The 27549-nt window shown below is 33.4% G+C and overlaps 3 protein-coding genes across 3 annotated transcripts; 2 read left to right on the top strand and 1 right to left on the bottom strand.

Moving 5' to 3' along the window:
- Positions 1-653: 653 nt before the first annotated feature.
- On the bottom strand, positions 654-1478 carry LOC106716044 (alpha-crystallin A chain). Its single transcript, XM_014509471.2, has one exon. It carries the CDS (start codon positions 1417-1419, stop codon positions 721-723), a length of 699 nt encoding a protein of 232 aa, XP_014364957.2. The 5' UTR covers positions 1420-1478; the 3' UTR covers positions 654-720.
- Positions 1479-6270: 4792 nt separating this feature from the next.
- On the top strand, positions 6271-8013 carry LOC106716053 (repetitive organellar protein). Its single transcript, XM_014509481.2, has one exon. It carries the CDS (start codon positions 6271-6273, stop codon positions 8011-8013), a length of 1743 nt encoding a protein of 580 aa, XP_014364967.2.
- A 17899-nt stretch (positions 8014-25912) lies between these two features.
- LOC106716046 (protein lethal(2)essential for life) lies at positions 25913-26865 on the top strand. Its single transcript, XM_014509474.2, has one exon. The coding sequence runs from the start codon at positions 25963-25965 to the stop codon at positions 26707-26709; it is 747 nt and encodes a 248-aa protein (XP_014364960.2). The 5' UTR covers positions 25913-25962; the 3' UTR covers positions 26710-26865.
- The last annotated feature ends 684 nt before the right edge of the window (positions 26866-27549 follow it).

The following is a 27549-nucleotide window of genomic DNA, read 5'->3' as shown; positions in this document are numbered from 1 at the left end:
ATACTTAAGGAATGCTAAGAAAAAAAATTTCAAACTTTTAGAAAATCTTAGCCCTCAATTAAATATGAGTATTATGTATGGCGGCTTTTTGCAATATTTTATGACGTTGAAATAATTTCATAATATAAATAAGTTATTAAATTTAAATAATGGAGAATTTTCTTAAATTTGTTTCTCCTCACTTTAGAACACAAAATGTACTTTTCCCACGATCTGGCAGTTACCAACGAAGAGAATAATTTTTCTAGAATTACCTGTCCTCTCTACACTTAGTTATCTATGCTTTCATGAAGAAGAATACAGTAATCATATGTCTAATGAACACCTTTTCTTTTGAATAAATGTCTTTCTTTCTTTCTTTCTTTCTAATCAGTACGTAATTTTTATGTAAAACGATTCCATTACGTTGTTATACGCTTATTTTAACTTAATACAAAGCTATAGATTTACCTTTACATCAAGTAATACGCTCGTTTTAATGTCCATTGTTCATTTTAAGTAGGAACAATCAGAACTTACGACATATTCAATTCCAAACCTGACATAACCCATTGTTCTAACGACCACCCTGAATGTAACGCACGACTGAATTTATATAGCGTTGCAATGCAGCCCACGTACCATGATAACGCACTTTAAACGAAACACAGGCGAATATTTTAAAAAAATATTTATTAAAATACTGCTTTATAAATATATGCTTACAGCTATGCTATCACTTTAGGGTTGGACTTCGTTTCCATGAGGAATAACATTGTTGTTGTCGGTGACTTCCTCGCGGTCGGAAGGTGTCGTCTGTTCCTTCTTGTCTTCTTCTACCGGCTGCGCGGTGGAGGTCGGCTCGGCGGGCTTGTCGGGTTTCTCCAAATCTGGTTTGTCGTCCTTGTTGTAAGGAGTCCCGGTCTCCTTGATAGGCACTTCTCTGTCCGTACCTTTCTCGCTGGACCCATTCAGAGGTGCGGTCACCACGAGGTAACCGTCATTGTATAGCTGCGCACTGACGTCGGCGGCGCTTGCATTCACCGGTAGCGAGTACGTGTGGTAGAACTGGCTCGCAAACATGTCGCTATCCTCGTGTTTCGCTTCGTGCGTACCCTGCACAAAGATGAAGTCGCCCTTCACTTTCACAGACAGATCTTCAGGCTTGTATTTCTTGACGTTGACGGCGATCTGGAACATGTTGTCTTTGGCGATGATCTTCGGGCCGATGTCGGCGAAGCTTGGGATGAGCTTCCACACGGAGCTAAACAAGCTGTCCCACGGGCCCCGGAACCAGGACGTGAAGTCGTCCACATCGTCATCGTTGACCGTAGTGATGGGCTGCGGGTAGGAGACCTGCTTGAAGGGAACCGGTACGGCAGCCGCAAAGGCCACGGCGGCCAGTAGGGCGAAAACCGCAAGAAGTCGCGGTGAAAACATTTTTTATTTTCTCTCTTGTGACGTGTGCTCTCGCTGGCTTTGTAACAAAAACTGCCGGCGGCGCGGGAGTCGAAGGCTATATAGAGGAAGCGGGGGGTACGGGGAACAACACATCGCTGACCGGCGATGACAGCGTTATGTGATGTGAGACGTAGACGTGCAAAACATTATCTAAATTGTTTTTGTCTCTCAGAGAACATGTTACTTATGAAACTGAATACAATAACATATTTACTACAGCTTTTATCCACCTACTTACTATGGTTATATTAATTTAACGTGCTATGTATATATATGTTTATACACTATGTTCTACTAATGAGTTTTTAAGTATATGATAAAAGTAATAACAAAAAAATATTATGTTATAGGCAACATGGATAATGGTTTACATGTAGATGTTTAATGACAAAAAAAAAATAGTTAAAAGAAAAAAACGTACAAAAAACTGTACAAATCTGTTCACTTCATTAACGTGCTTGTAGGTATAAAACGAAATCAAAGAACCGTCGATGCTGTTCATTGTGAATAATAACAAACTCTTTGACCATTAACCTTCAAAGGCCGGGTTCTAGAGTTCTCTTCAACGATGCGAATTAACTCATTTTCCTTCCATAATGTACGTGAATCAAACACTATTATCATATCAGCACAACGTGATAATAAATAAGCTACCGTAAAATGTGACTCAACGCGTTTACGCGTACAATGGTCCTATTTTTTACTAGTTAGCAAATTTACTTTAATTGTTATGCTATTACCTGAGTAATTGAGTAACAAGAGATGATTTTTGAATATTCAAGTTTACAATAATTGTTTCTAAATATATTTTTTTTTATAAAACAGGCAATAAACCAAACCAATAGTTATTTGTAGAGGAGTTTTTCTTGGCAAATTTTCAATTTTTGTTGAAAAACCAGTTAGTTTCCATTATATCTATACTGTGTTCATATAATTCTATACTTAGTTCAGATGTATAAATAAAAATAAATATATGTCTAACTTAAATCACGACATATTTTTTTTCAAGTGGTCACGAACCGATTTAATTAAGCTCCAACTGGTAGCTTAATGCATTGGATAATGTTCGCTCATCTAATGCTGGCTAACTTAGTGACCATAAAAAAGGATGATAAACCATCATGTATTCTAATAAATTAAATATGTAAGATAATAATTGGTTTTAAAAGGGGGTAGAGATCGTAACAACATGTATTGCACGAATGGAACGAATCAACCTGTGAAATAGCACGACATACAGAAGACAAACGTAAAGTGGAATAAATTCCGCAGTTCGTTCCTACAAGGAAAGGATAAGAATGGGAAATGTCCTCTTTCTATGCGTCCCCTCCTCTGTAGGTTAAAGATAGACAAAGCAACTACAAGTGCATGATGTCTGATGACTATGGGCAGCAGTAACTTTGCTATTTGGAGAATTCAGGAGGCCGCTTGTTCATCTATATATATAAAAGAAAGTCGTGTTAGTTACACTATTTATAACTCAAGAACGGCTGGATCGATTTGACTGAAAATTGGTGGGCAGGTAGCTTAGAACCAGGAAACGGACATAGGATAATTTTTACACCGTTTTCTATTTTTTATTCCGCGCGGACGGAGTCGCGGGTAAAAACTAGTTTACTATAAAGTTACAAGTAACATAAATGTTTTGCATTTTTTAAGTCGTATTATGAATTTCATAAAAAAATATCTTTTATACAATGGTACTTATATAAATTGACTGTGATAAGCGTAATTTGCGTTGTAAGGTACTTATGCTAACAACTTGAGACGTTTGCGACTTAAGCATCTGTAAAACAAACTTTGTATGGGTCCTAATGTTACCGAGGTAATGACCTTTAATGCCGTGTTCCATTCAATTAGCATCTATCTTGCTCTCTGAAGCTCAGAAATTTAATAAGATTGCACAAAGACATTCCAGGATACAATTCTTGAATACTATTTCTGATTATATTTGAGTTCCATTATGTGACAATACTAAATCTTACTAATTTTATAAATACGAATGTTTAGATAGATGGATATTTGTTTGAAGGTATCTCCAGAATGGCTGTATTGATCTCGATGAAATTTTGGCATAGTGGTAGAGCATAGTATAGAAGAAAACATAGGTGACTAATTTGTTTTTTTATTCCGCGCGGACGAAGTCGCGGGCAACAACTAATCGGTCATAAATTAAACATGATATATAAATGTTTAAAATTTTATCATTTTATTTTAGTATTTCTAAGGAAAAATAAATGGCGTAAATAAAAAAATACGATTTACCTGGAAAACATTTTAGTATAAGACAAAAACATGAAAGTTTTATTATTTTAAATTTATGTACCATTCAAACCTTTATTATTTAAATAGTTAAAATTTGATGCGAAGAATCTTACTAATATTATAAATGCGAATGTTTAAATGGATGAATGGATGTTTGTGTGAAGGTATCTCCAGAACGGCTGAAAGGATCTTGATGAAATTTGGTACAGATGTAGAACATAGTCTGAAAGAACACATAGGCTTTTTTAGTTTTTTTTTGTATTGCGCTCAGTCAGAGTCGCGGGCGACAGCTAATATAAAGTATATTTAATTTAATTCAATAACAATACGTGCTATAATTTTATAATACAAGAAATGCAATTTAAACATATATCTTATAGTTAAATTGATAAAGCATGTACTTAATATTGTAGAAATTGATTCTTCTAATTGAAACGACTTCTCTACTTTTGCTTTTTAGTTATCGTATTTTATTTAAAACTTACCTATACATAACTAGCTACCGCCCGCGACTCCGTCCACTTGTAATTTAAAAAAGAATTAAAACTAAATCAGTAGCCTATGTGTTCTTCCAGACTATCTTCTACATCTATGCCAAATTTAATAGAGATCCGATGAACTGTTTTCCAGATTCCTTCTAATAAACATCCATCCATCCATTCAAACATATGTACATCCAAACATTTTACTAAGACCTCGCCCTTACTTCATACTTTATAAACATTTTATTTGATACTAACAATGTCATGTCTAATTTTATTTCATTTATTCTTACGAACTACATATTCAATGTAAACACGTATGTAACGTCAATTGAAGTGTAATGAATAAATTATAACCTACAAATTTGGATGAAGTTAAAAATGTCGTATGTATTTTTAAGAACTCGTTTATTTTGTTTACATTAGCAAGCGAGATGTAATTACGTTTATGTACATTCATCGTTTTTGTGCGTTGTCATCAGCACGTATAAACAAGATGGGTTTCTCCGGAATACGTTCGAGGCACGTTCCAATAAAATCACTTAGCGACGCACAGTTTTCTTCGACCTTATTGTGAACGGACTCGTAAGGCGATTAAGTCCTCTTTAGACGACAAATCCTTAACAATATCACGGGCCTAATCTGGGTCAGGAAACAGATTATCAAAAATCATCCCAATCCTATAACGTAAAATAATATGAATTCATTAACTAAGATAGAATTTTCGAAAAAAGAAAAATAACACTATTCATATCACTAGTTTTTAAAGTTTCTGATGCTATTAAGGTGTTACTTAAGTTGCATCAGAAAATGCTTAAAATGTAAGTAATCTAGGATTTAGGTGTAGTTTTTAAGTACAGAAACGTCTCACGACTACAATGCAATTAGGTAGAAAGATCGTGACAGACAATCTGTTGCACAGTCAACTGGCAAAGGACTGCACACATTGCTAATTATTTCATTCCATCAAATTCATGAATGTGCACAGAACGGTAATGTATTCTATTATTAATACAATGCAGAATTTAATGGTTTAATTGTTTAACTTTAATAATTTTCGCTTTGCCTATGATAAATAAGTAACTTACATATTTCTAGAGTGCCTTTCTAAAATTTCATGGTCCCGCCATTATTAGAAACGAAAAGAGAATCGTTTTGAAAATGTTAAAGTGTGTACTCGGAAATTTGTATAGCGCTCTGAACCATTATTTTTTAAGAAATTATTTGAACAACCCGAATTTAAATCCTCAAAAAAAGAACAGTGATTTTATTCATAATCTTGCTTCCCGTCCGTTCTGTGAAATTTTTGACCTTACCTCGTTTACCTTCATTGATGAAAGTAAGTATTTAAATTGCTTCGTATTTTCGCAGCAATTTAAAAATAAATATCTATTATTACTTAACTTTTTCATTTCCATAAAAATACATTGTATTATAGCTGTACGGTCTTACTTTGTTATCCAAGAATTGTTGTGAGCGCCTGTTAATTTCAAATAAGAAATTATGGAAACATCTATTCAACCTTCAGCGAGAAACAGGCAAGTTGGTAAAAACAGAATTTGATCGAATTTATTTTTTGTATTTGGTCTATAAAAAAATTTTCACGATTGAAGTTGAGTTTACTTAAAATACACATAAAAGCGATATCTTTTAGAGGTTTTATGCAAGTTAGCATTATTCCACGATTATTTGGTTTTAAACCAATAAATCACTAGATGCAGAATATTCATCATATAAATACAATTTTGTGCAGTAAGCCTTCTTAGAGGTATAAAGTTGGTACTGAACATAGCTCAGGATAAGCTTCTTAGACGATATCGGGCGGACCGAGCAAATTTAAGTCCATTGTAAATACACGATGCAATAGTAAAATATGTTTAAAGCCACCGTAGCGGACAGAGATTTAATACGATTGCGAATATATTAGAAAAGGTTTCCAGATATTTCAATGTACAGTATAGTGATGGCAGTTATTCTTTCAAAAAGTATTATTTACTTTTTTTCATAGAGTAATAATTCAATGAATGTCACAGTAAAGAACAGCTTGTCAAATTTATTATAATATTGTATAATATTTTTAGAAATGGACAAAGAAGATAATGCAAATCTTGATGTAGAATATAACCGGTATTTGCAAATTTTACAACCGTACATAGAACAATTACTGGATCTTGAAGACATAGAATTATGTAACGCTTGGATCCGAAGACTATCAGACTACAAAGAAGATGAAAAAACTCTTCGAAACAAATACCTATTTGCACTCTGCTGCCAATTGGCAAAAGGTATTCTAAAGCATCCATTCTGTAGTTTTCCTCCACCCAACGAACTACCTATACTAGAAGAAGCTAGCGATGATTCTCTTTCAGAAGGAGGTAGTAACTTTACATTGGGAATTCAAAATAGCAACGGAGAGTTTTTAATTGGTTCAACAACTTTATCAAAAACTATATTGCAACCAAAAGACAGTGATCTTACCACAGGTTCGCATTCAATTCAAAAACATGTAGATAATATTGATAAAGAAGAAGATGAAATGAAAACCTTTACAAACAATTTAGTTGGTTCTTCGAACTCCACTGTTGCTAATGTATGCTATCCAGAAATATTAAAAGACCTATCAAAATTTGTTAATTCTGAGGATAATGTATATTTGAGAGTTAATAACCTCATAGACAAACTAAGGCAAATTAAGAAACAAAACACATTATTGCTTAATGAGTTGCATGCATTAAAAGAAGAATCGATATCGAGACAAAATATTCTTCAAATCCACTGCGCCACTAATACTAGCATCAGTATTAAAGCCAATGACAGTACAGAAATTGACTCAATCGGCAATTTGGATACATACGACGTTGAGTGCCAAAACGACTTAGGCAAAATATGTCATCAACAATCATTAGAAATTGAAGAGTTAAAAAAACAGCATGAATTCGAATTAAATAACGTAAAAACTGCTGCTCAGCGAGAGGTACAAGATATTTATGAAAAAAATATACAAACTATAAAACAAGAATACGAAATAAAAATAAAGGAAATGAAAACAAAACATGAAAATGAAATTAATAAGTTGAGAGCTTCGCTTATTGATGTTAACTTTGAAAAAGAAAACATTATAGCCATGAAAAATCATGAATTAATAAATTTACGCGCAGAACTCGAAGAAACAAAAGCTAACAACTCCGTATTGAGGAGCGGCTTTGTGAAGGCGTGCAATGACTTTAATTCTGAAACAGTTAAGGAAAGAGCGTTAGAGTTTGAGAAAAGACTATACAAAATAGAAAAATCAAAAAATAAACATGTCAAAGCGTATCAAATGCAACTGGCGAGTCTGCAACGTGATAAATGTTTACTCGATAGTTCGCTACATCTTCAACTTCTCAAGCAACGGACTGAATTGCTTACAGAGTTTACAGAAGAAAATCAAAAAGAAATGTTAACTACTGTGGAAAAGTTGGAAGGAAAGTATAAAGAAATGGTAGCGAATGTCCAAGCATCTGCTATACAAAGAAGAATTCAGGATCAAATAGCTCTGGAAACAGTAGTACACGCAGTTTGTGGCGGTGGATTTAAGAGCGGTCACTCGACATTCAAACCTACCAATAACAATGTTCTGAAATCTAAGTTAATACGAAACCAACAAATTAACAACGAGGATCTATTGGCATCGCTTCAACTCAGTAGTGTGAACAAGAACTCAAAAGATAAAGAGATTTCTAAACGCGAAGATGACTTGATGACAGGCTTTTGTTTGGATGAAGGCAAATTGGAAGAGTTATATGAAAGGGTTCATATACCCCAAAGAGATACGTGTAACAATTAATCTGTTACTAAATCAAATACTTAGAATTTTTCAGCATATACAAAACAAACACAAAATGGAATTCAGAAATATTTGTCATCTAAATTTCAAGTTTAGATATATTTATGTGAATGAAAAATAAAATTATATAATACGTGATATACGTCTTTACATTTTTAGATAAACATTATCATACAAAATAAAGTCAGTATAACATATTGTTTAATGTTAATTAAAATTCCAAATTGAATGTGTGTGACATCTTGGAATAACGGATCAAAAATTTAATTTCCATCTCAACGGAAATTGTTAAAATTAATTTAGTAATACAAAGGTCGCTGCTCTTACAATTTGACGGCACTTGTTCTCTTCGACCCTCATCTCGTCATCGTCGTCGCCAAACTTCACAATGTCAATTTGATCAAAGCCATTTATAGAAATTATAAAAGGATTGTACAGACTGTTAAGGAAATATTTGTAATGAGAAAATGAATTACTTTCTGTCTCTGATTTGATTTTTGTTGGATTTTAGGAATATCACCGTAGGAATTTGTCTTTAAAGTAATGTTTTAGGGTTTCTAAATCTAATATGAGTGGATATGTTAAATACACTGTTCATCTGTGCCTTCTGTTATAAACACATACTTTTTTTCTAGATTCTGGAGGTTCTTAAATTTAATTAAAAAAGAATATAATCAACAGAGTCCAGATTAATTCATATTTAATTCCTGCAACTTAAAGGCAATAAAACCAGGTACAAAACGAAGGACAATCGACGGTCGTTTAAAAACGAATTGGAATGTAAATTGGTATATTAAAAGGGATTATACAAGGGGGGACAATCTAACAGATTGTTTCTGGGGCTCAATAAGGGCAATTAGAGATAAACAAATTTATTCGTTATGTAAATTACGAACAACGGTAAATGATATTATTATATATTGAATTCTATTTCGGCGCACCAGGTTTACGTCCTCCAAATTGATCTTTCATTCGACATTTCAGTCTTTTCTTCAAGTCTTCTTCTTGATCGTGTCCTGTTTCACATCTCAAATATTTATCAATTTTATTAGTTGCATTTACACATTTTCATGTTTAGGAAGTTCATCTACATGAATTTGTTACCTGCCACTACCTTATTTTCGGTTGCAATAATAACCTTTCCGAATTATTTAATACCAGAGGGTCTATTACGAATATTTGCGTTTGAGAGAACATATTCGTAACGTTTGTGCACACACAAATTTCATACACATTTTTTGGATGACGTTACGATAACGTTTTATTCGTGATAAGGCCTCAGTAAAAGTTTTTCACGTTACTTGTTTTTTTAATCCAACAAGGTTTTTGTGTAGAGCAGACCATGCTTTTCATCTTACTGATGATTACCTTTAAATTGTACTGAAGCCGGTTAGTTGTGCGTGAAACGAAAAAACATATGTCCTTTTCAAAGACGTTACCTTACCTTTCAGTTCCATTCAAGTGTAATTTCGGAGATAGGATTCCTCAGCCCTTCGATTGCCAAACTAATATAGTTAGTATGAAATCGTTCAATGTAAAATGTTTTTCATTTTTTAATATGTTATATCTTTTTCTATATTTTTTTACTCTAAAGTATTCACATTTAATATTATTTCTAGATTTTTAGAAATTTATCCTATGAAAATTTAAAGCGAGTGAAACTGATAAACATTACCGGGTAAACTAATATATAAAATTCTCGTGTCACAGTTTTCGTCACCATACTCCTCCGAAGCGGCTTGACCGATTCTCATGAAATTCTGTGAGCATATTCAATAGGTCTGAGAATCGGCCAACATCTATTTTTCATTTTTTTTTTAACTGCGCGCGTACGGAGTCGCGGGCGACAGCTAGTCTTTTATATAAATTTCACGGTAACCTAAAAAACTGTTAACGATTCACATTAAATTAAATCATAAAATCTCTATTATACCTCAACCATTTAACGAATCAGAAAATCCCCCAATTTAAGAAGTACATTGTTCACCCACTATTTGTATAGACATTGGGTTACCCACAAACTTGCAAGACAAAGTTTCATCTAGCTCTCTGAGACTACCTATGGACGAACTAAAATACGGAGCAACGCAATTTAGCACTATCTAAACTTTGAATTTATTTAAGTCTGTGTTATTGTATAGGTAGTTTGGTTGTTAATAACCTTATCACATATTTTTTTCTTTGATCAAAAATGTATATTGCGATGTAACATTGTTATGTTAAAGAATGATATTGTATGATAAAGAATGATTAGAGTCAATATTTTATATCGATTATTTTATATTTTTTATGATGTCATTTGAACTCATTTTATAATAATTTTTAACTCTAAAACCATATTAAACTTACAAATAGGCATAGTTTTCATCAAAGAAAAACTTGTTCAAGTTATGCCACTAAACAAGGAGAATATGTAATCCATAGAGATCGGGGCCTATATTAATTACTCTACCCTACATATTAGTTACACATGAGTGGATCCCTTAGGGTCTATAGGTTATGAAGCTTAGGGACAATACAATGATGAACTTTGTATTTGTACTTTCAATTTAACTTGACGGCAACAGGTAAAAGTTTGCTAACCATTATTTTATAATTGATTATTAAGTTTACAAACTTTAACATAAAATATGCATCTTACTAATGTTATAAATGGGAATGTTTATATGTATGGATTTAAGGTATCTCGAAAACGGCTCAACGAAACTCCATGATATTTGATATATATGAAGAACAAAGTCTAGAAGAATATATAGGCTACTATTTTTTTTTAATTCGACCGGACGGAGTCGCGGGTGGCATCTAGTTTTATATAATTTAAAATGGTATTACTTCATAAGAAATGTTATTGGATAATCCTTTGTGTATTAGATATGATAACTCTTTTAATATGATTTAAAATATGTATGTAAAAGCAGTGAAATGTCATCGACATTTCGTCGGTATTTACTATCGACGTAGCAAGACTGCCCCAGTTCCCAGCTCGTACAGCGTCGCCCCAGGCTGTGTAATGGGGCATGGAACATATCTCAAATTGAAGCTTGCGACCGCACACATTTAAACATTGAGGACGAAAAGCTTTATTTAATACGAATTTTCATTAAGAAATGTTCGACATTCAGAATTAAATTAACCGTCTATTTAATAAATAACAAAGTATATTACTACATAAATTCACACAACTTGTATATTTCTACTGAAGTAATATTTGGTTTATTGGATTTCGCCATTTCATTTCATTAATTAGTTGTGTACAATTCATTTGTCTTTTTTTTTCTTATTATTTTTCTATTCTTTCCAACATAGTAACGTACATATTGTGACTGAGATCATATGTAAAATTATCAAACATTATTAGATTATCTTCTATTAGGTACGAAATGATATAAGCCCCCTATACAAAGTGCATTCGCTCCGAAACAACTCTATAAAGAATTTCACAAATTCATAAAATTTACAATAACTTTCGAAAAGTCACGTGATTGTCACGTGACAGTTCATATGTTTTTGAACTTTTTTATGGAATCTCTTCAGAGAGAATGCACTATGTCTAGGGAGGAAGAGATATTAATTTAAATTACTTTCTCTAACGTATTTGTGCGTACAAAATGTACTTTTATTTAAAAAAAACAAATATATTTAAATGCTGGCAACTCATCTGCAGTTCCAGTGCTACTAGTTTGCCATATTCTCTTATTAAAAAAAAAAACTTTTTACTAACATGAGTAACACTGATAGAAAACGGTAAAAGTCCGATGCATGTATTGTTTTTGGATAATAAAACTTCGATCTGGTAACACAAAACGCCTGCACAATAGCCTGTGAAAATAGTTCACGTCGTATAACCAAACTATTCAGAATACAGTATATGTACTACTACGAGTTTATGCTTCATTTTTATACGTAGTCGACGTGTTTAATATTTGTAGTAAATTCCTGAAACATCCGAAGTTACGTAAAATTCTACTGCAATGATAAGCATTATATTGTCTCCGTTTTGTCAAATAGATTGAAAGGGACAGCAATATGTATTAATAAAAATGTCACGGATCACGGCAGAGAAATTCTAAAGTAATGGATTTATAATATACAAGGTAAGAAGCTAGTCTATATATATAAAAGAAAGTCGTGTTAGTTACACCATTTATAACTCAAGAACGGCTGAATCGATTTGACTGAAAATTGGTGGGCAGGTAGCTTAGAACCAGGAAACGGACATAGGATAATTTTTACCCCGTTTTCTATTTTTTATTCCGCGCGGACGGATTCGCGGGTAAAATCTAGTTTTAGATAAATGAGATAAATGTCTTGGTAATGTGTTGAAAATATCACGTTCAAAGGACCTTGGTGATTCGTGACAAGATTAAATTTTATGAACAGATCCATATCACGTATTCAAGAAAATATTACGTGTTCTTGATATCATTAGGTGAATCTCAGCAGCGTGTAGACACGGATATAAGTTTATTAACGTTATTTAATTTAATAATGATGAATAATTATAATTGTAACTTTTGTATAAATAATTAATTAATAAAGCTTAATTTTTCTACACACTTCATTAATTTTTAAACATAAAATAATGTTACGGCTTTTCCGAAAACTTCGGAAACAAGAAATCCTCAAATGGAATTAAAAGACACGATTCGTTAAAATGGATTGTTACTGCACATGTTTTTAATCCAAGCCTTTCAATATAGAATCCGAAAATCTATATGAATTTTTGAATAAAATGCACTCAAAAGTAACGTAAAAAAAAACAATTTCAAACAAAATTCACTCAAAAGTACCTTAAAAAACAATCTCAAACAAAATGCACTCAAAAGTACCTTAAAAAACAATCTCAAACAAAATGCACTAAAAAGAAACAAAATAATGTCATGAAAACTTCTTTCTTTCTTTCTTCTCTCTTTCAAAAACCCTCTAAACTCTAAAGAAAGTTCTCTTCTTTCTTGTAACATGTCTATATTGTATAATTATTGTTATTTCGCAGTCGGTGTCGGCCGAAGTAAACAGGTGACATTTTATATTTGAGATGTATTAGACATACTTACGTTTATGTCCCTACTTAGGCCGAAACCGACTCCAAAATAACAATAATTATACAATATAGACATGTTACAAGAAAGAAGAGAACTTTCTTTAGAGTTTAGAGGGTTTTTGAAAGAGAGAAGAAAGAAAGAAAGAAGTTTTCATGACATTATTTTGTTTCTTTTTAGTGCATTTTGTTTGAGATTGTTTTTTAAGGTACTTTTGAGTGCATTTTGTTTGAGATTGTTTTTTAAGGTACTTTTGAGTGAATTTTGTTTGAAATTGTTTTTTTTTACGTTACTTTTGAGTGCATTTTGTTTGAAATTGTTTTTTTACGTTACTTTTGAGTGCATTTTGTTTGAAATTGTTTTTTTTTTAAGTTACTTTTGAGCGCATTTTGTTTGAGATAGTTTTTTTGTTTTGAAGTCGGCTATTTTTTTTCTTAAAATGTTTGTTTTATTTCTCAATTTTTAGTGAATTTGAAGTTTAATTACAAATTTCCTTAATACGTATAAGGACATAAATAAGACAAATAAAGAAAAGGACTTTCCTATTTAATATGTGTGTACTTCAATTCAAAAACTAATTTAGAATACACCAGATAACCACTTATCCTTTAAACAATGAAATAATTATCAAAATCGGTATACAAATTGAAAATTAACGAACTAATACATCGTAGCGTGCCTTTAATTTTGTCTAGCCGCGCGCCGCAGTAGCATTTTTCGAATGCGCGTAGTTTTTAATAATTTAATATCTTCCAAACTATTGATCAGAATTACATAGTTTAAAGGCTAATGTAATCTGCATTTAATACTCTAGCCATCAAACATATTTATTTGGATAAGGATTCATATCGAATATAATATAATAGCGCCGTAAGCTTACGACGCTGTTTTTCGTGTGCAATTTAATCGAAGTTTGTTCATAATAACATGGTTTTTGTGAGACATCCATAGATGATAGATATATGCCACCTGAGACTTTTATTTAGCAAATTTAAGGATCTATAATTACTCGATACATCATTTTAATGTAGGTCATATAGTTTGACCTACGTAAGCCCAGAAAGAAAATTTGTGCTATTCATTGTAACGCGATGTAGCATTTTTCGTTTCCGCGAAATTTTATTCTTACGATATCTCCTAAACTATTAGACAGAATGATATAGTTTCAATTGCAAATATAATCTACATTAAATTCTCTTGATAATGAACATATTTATTTACATAAGGGTTAATACTGAACTTGAATAATAGCGTCGGAAATAGGGCAAGAATTTAATTAATGTTTCCTAAAGAAAAGAATGGTTATTGTGAGAAAACTATAAAAGATAGATATATGCTATCGCGGACTTTTATTTAGCACATTTAAAGAGCTACAATTCGCCATACGTCATTTTGATGTAGGTCTTATAGTTTAGCCTACGTAAGCGCTGAAAGCAAAAATGTCCCTAATTTTCGCAACAAATTTTGAAGCTTATTAAAAATCTACTAGTCTTCTAGTTATTTAAAAAAAAAAAACAAAAAAATGGGACCCACCTGCAAGCACTTCCTTTCGATTAAAATAATTTTTATCAAAATCGGACCACCAGGGGCGGAGATTCGCGGTAACACACATAAAAAAAAAAAAAAAAAAATTCAGTCGAATTGATAACCTCCTTCTTTTTGAAGTCGGCTAAAAATAGAACAGAATATATAAACATATACTTTAAGTATATATCTTTTTTTTGTAAATTTAATGGATTCAAATATGTTCTTAAGTGCCTACTAACCGAGTTGTCACCTTTATCTATAAAACTGAATATCCGCTCTTAAAAAATATTAAATGAAAAACCTTTTATCAATCCTACTAAAAGTCCTCGACCATAATTGGAACGATTTGGTGATTTGACTTTTCTGAATTATGTTTTTATAACGAATAGCTTTGACTACGATCACACCTTATATTTAAAAAGTATCAAATTTAAGTATACTTTTAATCTTTATTATATATTACTAGCTGTCGCCCGCGACTCCGTCCGCGCGCACTTTAAAAAAACTTAGTAGTGGTATGAAAAATAGATAGTAGCCGATTCTCAGACCTATTGAATATGAATATAAAATTTCATAAAAATCGGTAAAGCCGTTTTGGAGGAGTACGGGATTGTGACATGGAAATTTTATATATAAGATGAAGCTGTCCATTCTATCACCAAACAGTAAATTTATGTGTAAAAAGAATCATTTTGTTATTTTAATACAGCACGTGCATAAATCAGACCATTAAAAACCTTTTGCATAAATTTAAAGAATTTATTTGAGGAATATTAAAGCATACATTGCGCTATAAAAATATCTACTATCGAAAAACCGACTTTATTATTTCAGCATATAAAACCTTTTCGAATGTTCAATAAAAAATGTGATGATTCAACAAATTTAATGCGACTGTTACATTTTTTTTTATAAAAGCATCCTTTTCATTAATTTTTATATGAGAAACGTTTAAAAAGAACTATAAATATAGACATAATAATCTCTTATAACCCTTGTATTTACTGACAAGTAAAAATTGCTCATTCTAATATCTTGTAAAATTAAATACTTTGAATTAAGGATACGTTTACCTAAGTTAGAAGCTCGGAGACTTAATAAAATTAACTTCAGCCACGACTGGGCGGCTATGGCCTGGCGGAGCTCCAAATTAACACAGTCTACATTCACCTGCACAATACCTTTGTACACGCTGACAGCTAATTAACCTAAATAAAGAAATACAAAACGACATTTCCGTTAAGAACTCTGCTAAATAAAGGAAGCACAACAATTACTCATACGAGAGTTCTGTCCTCTATGTAAATAGTTTACTTCATTTTCGTTTAAAATCTTATTATTCTATTATAATTGTTCCAATTAAAGCAAAATAAAATAATACGATGATGCTATAAATTTTCAACGCCTGTACGTTTAATATCTGCAATGATAGATCCCGCAACAACAATATTTGTTGGGTGCACGAATGGGCCGAATACCACGACTACACAGAAGACAGGCGTGAAGTGGAAACAATTCAGCGTTTCGTCTGATGAGTGTGGTGCCGCCGGCCTAATTTTAGTCCTGTTTTCTTTCCCACCTTTTTCTTATTAAGAAAGGATGGGAAGAGGAAGTGGATTTGGCGGAAGAGGGGACGCATGGGAAGGGGCAATGTCCTCTTTCTGTGCGTCCTCTTTTCCGTTGATTAAAGGTAGGCAACGCATCTGTATTTGCGGATGTCTATGGGCAACGGTCGTCTCGCTATTTCGGCGAATCCAGGTAGCCGTTTGCTCGTTTGCCACCTTATGGTATAAATAAAATGAAATCAAACCAATCCTAAGCTAAATAAAAACCTGTTTTTTTTAGTATTACGTTCTAAATTTATAAAATCAGTAAGATACTCAATACTTTATTTTTATAGTTTTAAAACAACTTAAGAATCTACTTCAAGCAATGATTTAAAAGTCTAAAGAAGCAACCGAAAAAGAGATACGTAACGCCTGTCAGAAAAAATGTAGCAATACAACGAATTGTCATTTCCATTTTATAATTAGAGTTGCAAAAGTGATATTTTAACTGATTTATTCAGATTCGCAGATAAAATATATTTCTGTATTTTATCGGATCAGAACAACTTTTCAATATATCAAATGAAAAAGAAAATATTTATATCTTTTGAAAACGGCATAAATTGAACTACGGATTAACGTGGTTGCCTTTGGCAATCTCTATCTAATAATTATTCTGGAAGTTATCCAAAAATATAATAAAAACTTCAAATCAATCTCATAATGTATTATGTAACAATGAGCAAAATATTTTATAGCGACAACTAATGGGTCCTACGACTGGGAAAAGCTGAAAGGTGCACGGAAAAAGATATGTGTGTTCAGATATATACAAATATTACTTCTGAATGATGGTAATACAGATTTTCCTAATAAAAAAACATATTTCAGACTTCTAAAATACAACACACTTTAAAGCTAACCGTCCACTTGTCGGTATCGGACGCATCGCATGTATCGACTTTGGACGCTCAGCTTACAAATCTTACAACTACACAACCACAAAACATTTGTGACAGGCTGGTTTTTGTTTTCTTGGTAAGCGATTTCTGTTGTACCGCGACTTTCACATCTTTGTTTAGCCAAGTAGAGCTGGGTCCTAAAAACATAATTGGCAGACATTCTCCATGTGACATCTACCTAACAATTTAAACTTAAACTACCAAGAGAATCTATCATCCTCAGTCACAATTGCCAATGTTTTGAAACTGCGTTCAAAACATTGAATGAGTAACATTTAACAGATTTACCTTAACTTGGCGTGAGTCCAAATTAGCGTGAGACCGGCGAGCGCCTGCGGTTTCGCGGCCGCAGCGCTTTTAGCTACTTTCTGCAAGCTCGTCACTTGTGAATAGACAACGCTGCGCTTGTGAGATATAGAAATAGAGCAGGATTCGAAGGAAAACTTTACTATACTATTTAATGAATCCAAATTAGACGTTCAAACTCTTCATTTTATTTACTGGTTAAAAAATCACGTTTAAATGTTTGTTTGCTTAGAAACAGAAAATCATAATTTAACCATGTCAAATCAAAGTTCTCGCTTTCTCCCTGAATTTAATTGGCGTAAAAATACAACAGGCATTTATCAAAAAACTCTCAGAGCGTAGAAACGCGAAAAGGAGAAATATTCACTTATTAAAAAATCTGGTGTCGATCGTCTCGTCTCCTTCGTGTTATCACGAAATACGCCCTTGACACTTAAATGGTAATCTAGCGGGGAATATCAGAGCGGTCCTTATTTTTTATTCGATGTGTTGACGTCGCCTCGACCTTTCCCTTCCACACCCCACAACCAGCGCTTTCACACCGGCCCAGTGCGAAGCCGGCGGGTGAGCTCCTAACAACATTTAAGGTGGCAAAATATTATTACGAGTATATATTAAGATATGATAGATCAGAAAGTTAAGAGCAACTGTTTAAATAAAGATGAAAATAGAAAATCAATAAGGAAGGAGGTTGGTCTTCTTTGGGACATAAAACTTTAGCTGTATTTATGACTGTAATACAGCACATGTAACTTGACAATTGACAAATTTTACTTAAATATAGAGCAAAATAACTAGTTTTCTATAAATCATTTAGTCTATTGTAAGAAGAAAAAAGCGTCGGTGGCTCAGGGGCTAAGCACTTGACTTGCGAACGACTGGTCCTGTGTTCGAATCCCGCCATGTACCAATGTGTTTTGGGAGTTTCGATTTATATACATTTATCCGATGTTCTTACGATGAAGAAAAACATCGCAAAGATGCAACATGCACATATCTGAGAAGAAATTCAAAGATATGCGTGAAGTCAACCAACCCGCAGTTGGCTAGCGTGATTGACTATGGCCTAGTCACCCCTAAGTTAGGGTAGACTGATGATGATGAGTCTATTGTAACTATGAAAAAGCTAAAGCTATTACAAATCTAATTTGTTCAATAATCCTAGAAAAAACACTTATTCCAGTGGGAACATTTTCTATCAGATATTGGAACATTAAAGCACATTTAAATTTATTCCAAGTCAAGTAGGAACGTCGAGTACTCCTTATGCTGAGATTATTATTATTTGAAAATCCTTTGATTTCTTTGACCGAGTATTTTAAGGCAATATTTCTAATGCTCCAGGGACTTTAGCCTCTTTGAGGTTTTCTTCTACTTAAAAATAAAGACCTGTTTTATAGATTTGAATAAGTAAAATGATTTTACCTTAGATGCCATCTACAATGCGGAGAAGACGATCTTAATAAACTACAAAATGAGCAAGTAATATTTATTTAATACTAGTTTTCGCCCGCAATTCCGTCCGCGTGGTATTAAAAAACTTAATAAATAGCATGAATGAACAAATGACTAATTTCATCAAGATCCGTTGAGCCGTTCCGAAAATACCATCTAAATAACATTCATACATCCATGTAAACTTTTTCATTTATAATATTAGTATAGAAGTCTACAAATATCCAAAATACAAAATGTAGTAATGTGATGCCAGAAAACTAAGTCATTTTACAATTTCCTGAATCCTGAATCCTGAAACTCCACACAACTGAACAAACTACTATTAAATTCTAATCTTGTATATATAATAATTTTGTGCCACGATGTATGTTCGGGATACACTGCGAAACTACTGAATCAATTATTACAAAATAGTTGGACTATTTTTATGAAATTTTATATGCATATTCAGTTAATCCGAGAATCGGCTACTACCTATTTTTTTAAACCGCGCGAACGGAGTCGTGGGCGACAGCTAGTCCTATTACGAAATCATTCAATACTTAATCTTCCCATAATACAACATTAAATAATTACATCCAATTAACGAAGAAACAAGAACAATATGTGAATGTATTCCTAATTACAAAACGTTGATAATAGTATAACAAAAACAAAGGACGAAAAATGGCGCCGATAAATTGCCTTCTCTATTCCTTTTTGTTGACATTGGGCCGGACTTGCCTGAGGAGCGGCGCTCCTCATTTGAGGCTAAAATTGGACCGCACTGCTTTTTAGACCTTGAGACAGAATTTACGATCTCAAATGAACCATGTCTTTATAATATTGTAACATTCATTTTGCTTAAACTTAATATCTTTTTTTTAATATCATAACTTGACAAACGAGCAAGAGGTCACATGAATACGCAGCAATTACAGATTCGTTGCCTACACTTAATCGACAGGGCAGACGCACAGAAAGAAGATACATCATCTTCCTATGCGTCTCCGCGACCGTCAAATCCACTCCCCTTCCCATCCTTTCCTTGTAAGAAGGAAAAGTTAAAATGGCTTACTCAATTTTCTAACAAAGCCGGTGTGGTAATGGAAAAATATTGTTTCTTTCTTATTTTGTCTAGTTGTCAACATATTTCTCGTCATCTGACTATCTTTCTAAGCTTCTTTGTCACTACAAAAAAAAAAATACAGTCGAATTGATAACCTCCTTCTTTTTGAAGTCGGCTAAATATAAGTTAAACTGTTTTCAAAAGTTCCATTAAATGGGCAAACTTCATCAATTCATGGCCAGGACTTGGTCCATTAAATTTCTGTATGTCGACCTACGTTGGGATTATTGTTTCCTATATTTTTTCATTATTTTGTTGTCTAAAATATTTTTCATACTGTTTGGTAAATAGACAAATGGATTTGGGTTAGAGCTTTTTATCCCCTACATAGCAGTTTGCACTTTCATAAACAAACAGCCTGCAACGCTTCGAGCTCTACCCGCGCAGACCACAACTTTCTAGAGAAATCGCAGTTGCCATTAAATGCGAAGAAAATACCTAGAAACTTTTAGAAAACAACTCGGTGCTAACTATTGTTCCTGCGCATTAAAAAAGTGATACTGACAAATTGAGAAGAAAGTGTAAGTAACAATACAATTGCCATCTGTTAGTAAATAATTACCTATGATTCATTTAAATTTGTCACCGGTATTTTATGATTCCTTTACGCTTGTAAGTTTTTAGTAAGTGTCCCTTGAGATATTTTCCATTTGTTAATAATGTTTATGGTGACCCTAGTAGCAATAAGGGGAGACCAAGTCAAGATCACACAAATGGGAACTGTGATGTAACTGATTTGATCTAGACATCCGGATCTTCGTCAAGTGTATTTTGTAACTTCATGTCTGCCCAGAAAAAAAAACTGCATTGTAACTGAAAGTAAATAAGCAAAAAAACTTATATAAATTTGAAATACCAACGATACCGAAGTAAAAAGCATCAAAACGTTCTTAAATCATTTGAAAGGAAGACAGACGGAGGTAAACAGCTCGGTGGCGAGGCGCCTGCCGCTCTCCGTCCGGTTCCAAACTTTAAGTGGCCCTTTTATTTTTGATACATATATATTTTCTTATTTCCTTTTGTAGTCAGTCTCACTGCTGAGAGGTAGAACGATGGTTACTTTCACAATATTTACTTTCACTCCGCGACTCAGTCAATGCTTAATCGTAAATCTATCTTAATTTTTATTTTATTGAATACTAGCTTTTACCCGCGACTTCGTCCGCACGGAATAAAAAATAGAAAACGGGGTAAAAATTATCCTATGTCTGTTTCCTGGTTCTAAGCTACCTCCCCATCAATTTTCAGTCAAATCGTTTCAGCCGTTCTTGAGTTATAAATAGTGTAACTAACACGACTTTCTTTTATATATATAGATTAATAAGTAAGTAGAAACATCAGTAGATAAACGTACAAACATATTGTTGTAACATCACTAGTTCTGGGTTCAAATATGGAGACTAGTCATGGTGACAGTACAATGTTTTCCATTATTAATTTTTAAAACAAAACAAGACACAAAACACTAGGATACAAAATCCGTTACCCAAGATCGTAATCTTATTAAATGTTATGTCAAGCTGTTAATTAGATTTACCAAAGGTTGGCCTACATTATAATTACCTACTATATTGCGTAATATTATAACAAATCCTTACAACCGCTCTATATGTATACTTACAACATAATAATGTAGAGTATTTGATGAATAGGGCTGCAGAGAACTAAATTATTCCTGACACGCAATGGCCGTTGTTTGACTTTATTTTAAGAAGAATGTCCTTTATATCTAGTTACAATAAAATGTGGTCAGTATTCCAGCGAACGTGCGGTCCAACATTCAACGGGCAATTGCAAAGACTGCAATGTTTCATTTCACCCTTTGCAAAGTATTTTAACGGTATTTCCAAACTTGAATTAGTCGTAATACTTTGTCATAAGAGTATACTTATTCCTTTATAAACTGGTAACGCTTTAATGCTTTTCTAATTGTTGGTGTTACATCTTATATATATATAAAAGAAAGTCGTGTTAGTTACACCATTTATAACTCAAGAACGGCTGAATCGATTTGACTGAAAATTGATGGGCAGGTAGCTTAGAACCAGGAAACGGACGTAGGATAATTTTTACCCCGTTTTCTATTTTTTATTCCGCGCGGACGGAGTCGCGGGTAAAAGCTAGTATTAAATAAATCACAGCTTTACTCATCTAAAGGCAAGGAACTTAATATCTGTATCCAACGATGTAAGGATACTGGATATAAAATATTTCAACTAGTATTTTTATTTTAAAGTTTCTATCATACTTACCTATGTTTTCTTAAGTATTTCTTTTCGAATATCTCTTATTTGAATACTTGTTATTGATACTTGGATACACAGATTTTACGTAAGACTTACATGACGAATTTGCGTAGAAATTTTCTACATCTATGATTCATAGGACAGTGACTCACTCACTCATTTTTAGTGTTATCGGAATAGTTTCTCCTCGCAGCATTAGCTAGTTAGTACCATCTATGAGGTCTTAACCAAGCATTTATATTATGGCTGACTTCCACGGTAAGTGATTCTGCAGCCAGACACAAAGGGCATTGTTACATCGACAGTGCATCGTGCGGGTCGGTCCGCGTCCGATCACAAAATCAAGCACTATAAAAACCAGCCTTAATATTTTAGAACACGACATTTAAAAACAATAAAAGAATTTTTTTACATTAACAACGAAACAAAATGGTATGAGGTCAACAACCAACTAGTAACAAAGTTGTTTGAATCTTTTTATAAACATAGAGTGGGTTGTAAGTGGGTTATTACATCATGACTTGTTCCACTGGAAACCGTATGAGCTAAGTGTTTGCTTTGAATCTACTTAGACTTGTACGTTATGCCACCTGATAGTTCCAAACAATGTCTTATATATTTTTTCTTTTTGTAAGGCAAATCAATGTCGAGTTATACAAGTATGAATCACGCATTTAAGATTGTTTTTAAGTATGAATAAATGTCTTTATGCAGTAAATATTTTAGATAAGCGACTTCTAAATTAAGAGTAACATATTACGTCTTATTAATTCTTCCTGAATATAAAGTTGATAAAATGGCATCCAATGGCATGACCCATTGATACGGATGGTAATTAAATTTCGCATGTCATGTTCCCAGGCCGGGCATTGTTATTACGAATCATTAATTTGACGTAATTCAATTCGATTGGAAGTCAAGACCGTGAATTTTTAAATTATCGGTGCACCAAACAAACCGTAAACGAATGTTTTAAAATCCGCGATAGCAAAATAACGTTTTATTCATTCGACTGCTACGGTCGCAACCTATATTTGTAATTTATAGCGTTTCCGGAAATTTGCACGCGTTATTACTTTACATAAATGGTTTACATACTGTTTGTAGTCAACTGTTACAACAATGTAAGCATTTAATGGTATGTTCAGAGATGGATTTGACTCTATAATAAAATGTTCTCACGACAAAATTCACAGTAGACCTTTACAAAGTACAACCTCACTACGGTTTAGTTAGAGTAACGTAGTGGTCGCCGCCAAAGAAGCATCCATTCCTCTATTTTCTCATGTTATCCAAACGCCTTAAATCTATATATATAAAAGAAAGTTGTGTTAGTTACACTATTTATAACTCAAGATCGGTCGAACTGATTTGACTGAAAATTGGTGGGCAGGTAGCTTAGAACCAGGAAACGGACATAGGATAATTTTTACCCCGTTTTCTATTTTTTATTCCGCGCGGACGGAGTCGCGGGTAAAAGCTAGTAGATTATAAAATGCTATATCTAAAAAATAAAATTATCTAAGTTCGTATCCAAACAGTCTGGACTTACGGCAAGTTTTCAGGATTATAATGGTATTTATAAAAAGATGTTAGTTTCCCCTTTTTTTAATAACACACAGATCGATGAATTACGTGAGAATGAATAAGTTTCGAGAATATTCCAGTGCAACCAAACAACCGCCATATGTGTACACATAATCTAGAACTGTCGGCAATCATTTAATTTACAGCCGTTTATTTCTCCCCACTAGAGGGGGCCGTTGGACAACCTAATTTGTAATACGAGCAACACTTGTGCAATAGCAAAAAAAACGATAAAGGATTTAGTTTTTTATCATAAGTTTGCATTGCTAAAACATGAGCAATAACATGTTTTTGTTCGTTCATCGTTCATGAAAGATTGTTATTCTGCATGCGTTTGGAGAATCAAAAACCTCGTTTATATAAAATTGTTCATCATACTTTTATTATATAATTCTACCAAAAAAGGCCTTCTTTCGTCTTTGTCAAATGCTGGTAGACATCTAAAAGTTATCCCTTAATATTCCTAAGAGTAAACAATTCATTATTACCTATTGCGTTGACTTTGTTTACATCCGTACGGTCATGCGCAACTTGAGGAATTCTCTCGAATCAAAAAATATAAAATCTAATTTCGACCTAACTCCTCTAAATATAAGAATCTAATTAGCTTAACAGAACCCAGTATATGTTTTATTTTGAAATACGCAATCAGGTCTTGCCGCACCACTCAAGCACCACAGTTCTATAAACGATAAAAATTATACAAAACTAAATCTTATAAGTTAAAGCATTTGAATTGAAAATAGATTTTCTGTTGCTAAACTTCGGTACAGGTAACGTTAGCGTCTTAAAAATATTTAGATAAAATAACATGATTATTAAAAAACTGTCCAAAATACAAGAAAAAATTAAATTAACTGCGAAACCAACGAGAACTTGTTATCAGAAAAAGTTCGGACTCGTCTAAAAATGCACATTTTTATAAATAAACTACAATGTTAACACGCTGTTTTGCAAAGTAAGCATGATGAGGCCAATGACCTTGTATCATGGCTACAGTAATTCTTTTTCATTTTTATATCATTGTAGAATCCTATTGTTGTTAAAAACATATTTAAAATAAATGATATAGACGTTTATAAGAACATCCAGACTAAATAAAAACATCTTAGGTTTATTTCCAAAGGTAAGTAGTATAACAAAATAAAACTTAATCTACAATCAATTCCACGTGAGAATATAATCACTCAGACAATTTTTTATCTTAAAAAGTATATTTGCTTCACAAACTTTTGACATTAAAATAATTTTCACAATATATTTACTTTATATTCTGTTTAAAAGAAATATAAGAAAGACTACCTTTATATTAAACAACACAGAACTAGTAACAACTTATAATAACGAAGTCATAACAAAAAAACATATATCACCTTACTTTAAACAAACTCCTACATAAGTCTACCAGTACAATACTGTTGACATAAAAAGACTACTTGTATATACTTAATTTCACTTTATAGCAAACGTGTTTTCTGCAAAACATGAGTCAGCTTTTGTTTAATAACTGAACACGGAATTATAATAAACAAGAATATCCCTGACCTACACGTTGCTGCTAACGGTACCCGCACACTACTGCAGTTAAATGGACACACGTGCCGCCCACGCACACACACGCACTTCTAAACCAGATCCTCTGGCATGGGTTATGAAGCATAGGTATTTTACATAAACAACGAATTAAATATGTCGTGGACGTTAGATAAAATGTTTACGTTTTTTTTTAGATTTTTTAATTACCACCAAATTACACATCACTAATACATCAAATTTTCTTTGTCAAAGTACTAGTATAATGCTAGTGTAATCAAAGTAATACATTCCGTTCCTTGAAAAATAAAATCATAAAATTTCTTAGCTCTATTGAGTTCTACAGAAATCGTTATAGCTTGAACTATCACAATGTTCTTCTGATCTCTCTGATTCAAACAAAAACAAACCTACTTTTAAGAATGAGTCACTGATGATTCCGAACTAGCGGTGACCTGACGAGTTTTCACTTTCTCCCAAGTGTTGGCGACACCTGGCGCGCGCCTGCAGCCGCCGTCAATGAAACGCACCGTACATTCTCGAACATACGCCCCACGCGCGCTGAGGCTATATAAAGCTGAGCGACTCGCGGGCCCGGCATTCTGTTTGAACGCATCGCTGATCAACGCTACCAATATGTACAAGTCCACACTTCTGTTGCTAGCAGCCGTGAGTCTAGCGAGCTGCGACGAGGCGAGGAAGAACAAGTATGTCGATCCCTTCGCAGCATTGGACCGGCATATCAGTCACTCTCTCGCTTACCACTATCTATGGCCCTGGAGTCAACTGATACGAGCGGCCGCTGCACTAGACGTCGAAGAAAGTTTGGAGGAGCCTAAAATTATTTCTGAACCTGACAAATTCGAGATCATTTTGAGCGTGAAGCGATTCAAGCCTGACGAACTGAAAATCAAAGTCAAAAACCGATACATCATCGTTGAGGGCAAGCACAAGGAAGAGGGTGACGACAAGCGATTCATGACGAACCACTTCGTGCAGCGATTCGTGCTGCCGCCGGGCAGCAAGCCTGAAGAGGTAACCGCCGTGCTGACGGAAAACAACAAGCTCACGATCTCAGCACCGAAGCACGAGCTCCCGCCACCGCCACCGGAAAGGGAGGTCCCAATCGAAGTGAGAGCACCCGAAGTCAAGACCGAGAAGATCGAAACGGTCGAAGCGTCGTCACTGAAGCAGGACGAAACCGTACAAGTGTCGTCGGTAGCGCCCCCAATTGAGCAGACCGGCGCAGAAGCGACGACGCACATCGGTAAGATACGGAAGAAGGAGTTGAAGGAGACCGCCAAAACAGCGAAGGACAATGAAGTGACAAAAGGCGGCGACGGCAATGGACTGGACTACGCCCTCATCGAGCCAGAAGAGTGATTAAATTAGATAGAAATTGAAGACTGAACTTTAGCTTTAATCGTGCCTCAGTGATATAAAATCCGAATGTGATCGTAGTCCTGTACAGCGGCTGTTGTTATAAGTATGTTAAGATTATTTGTTTTAGATAATAAAACGTTATTTATTACACAAAAATTTCTTTTATTTTAATTTTCCTTCAATACAGCATACAGAACTTCAGGTTCAATGTGTGGTAAGGTCCATTTGTGTTTACAAATAATTAAAACAACAACAATAATATTATAACTCACGTCCGTAATTCTGAGGGGTAAGCAGATTCACGGATTTCCATTTGGCGCTGTCCTATACCTATCTCGCCTCTTCCACATTTATACATCTATGGATGCTTGGACATCAGTATCGAATATTAAAAAATAAAGTGGAACTAAACCTATCAATTGTTAGGAAAAGTATGAGGTTCGAAGAGAAGGAATTAACGTAATAAAAATATTCAATGATAAATACACATTATGGATTAATTTGTAAGCGTTAGCATTAGCAATATTCTAAAATAATCTAAAAGGTTTTAGTTAAGATGCATACACAGATTTCAACTCAGTAAAATGAACAAAACATATTTTTTTTAATTCCCAGTTGACACGATCAGTTTCAAATGCGTCAAAAACATGTAAAATTATTCACATAACATAAATAAATAATTTTAACACATTGAAAATTTCATTTTTCTTAAAATTTCCCACCTGTTTTTTTTAAGTGCAATAACCTTTTAAACTTGTATAAAATTTCAATGTTATAGAGAACAACAACAAAAGTTTGCTTGCTTAAATTAAACAGTTGAATTAATTCTGAGATTTCAAT

Source organism: Papilio machaon, chromosome 2, assembly GCF_912999745.1.
Source record: "Papilio machaon chromosome 2, ilPapMach1.1, whole genome shotgun sequence".
Lineage (NCBI taxonomy): Eukaryota > Metazoa > Arthropoda > Insecta > Lepidoptera > Papilionidae > Papilio > Papilio machaon.
This window is presented reverse-complemented; position numbering and strand designations above follow the sequence as displayed.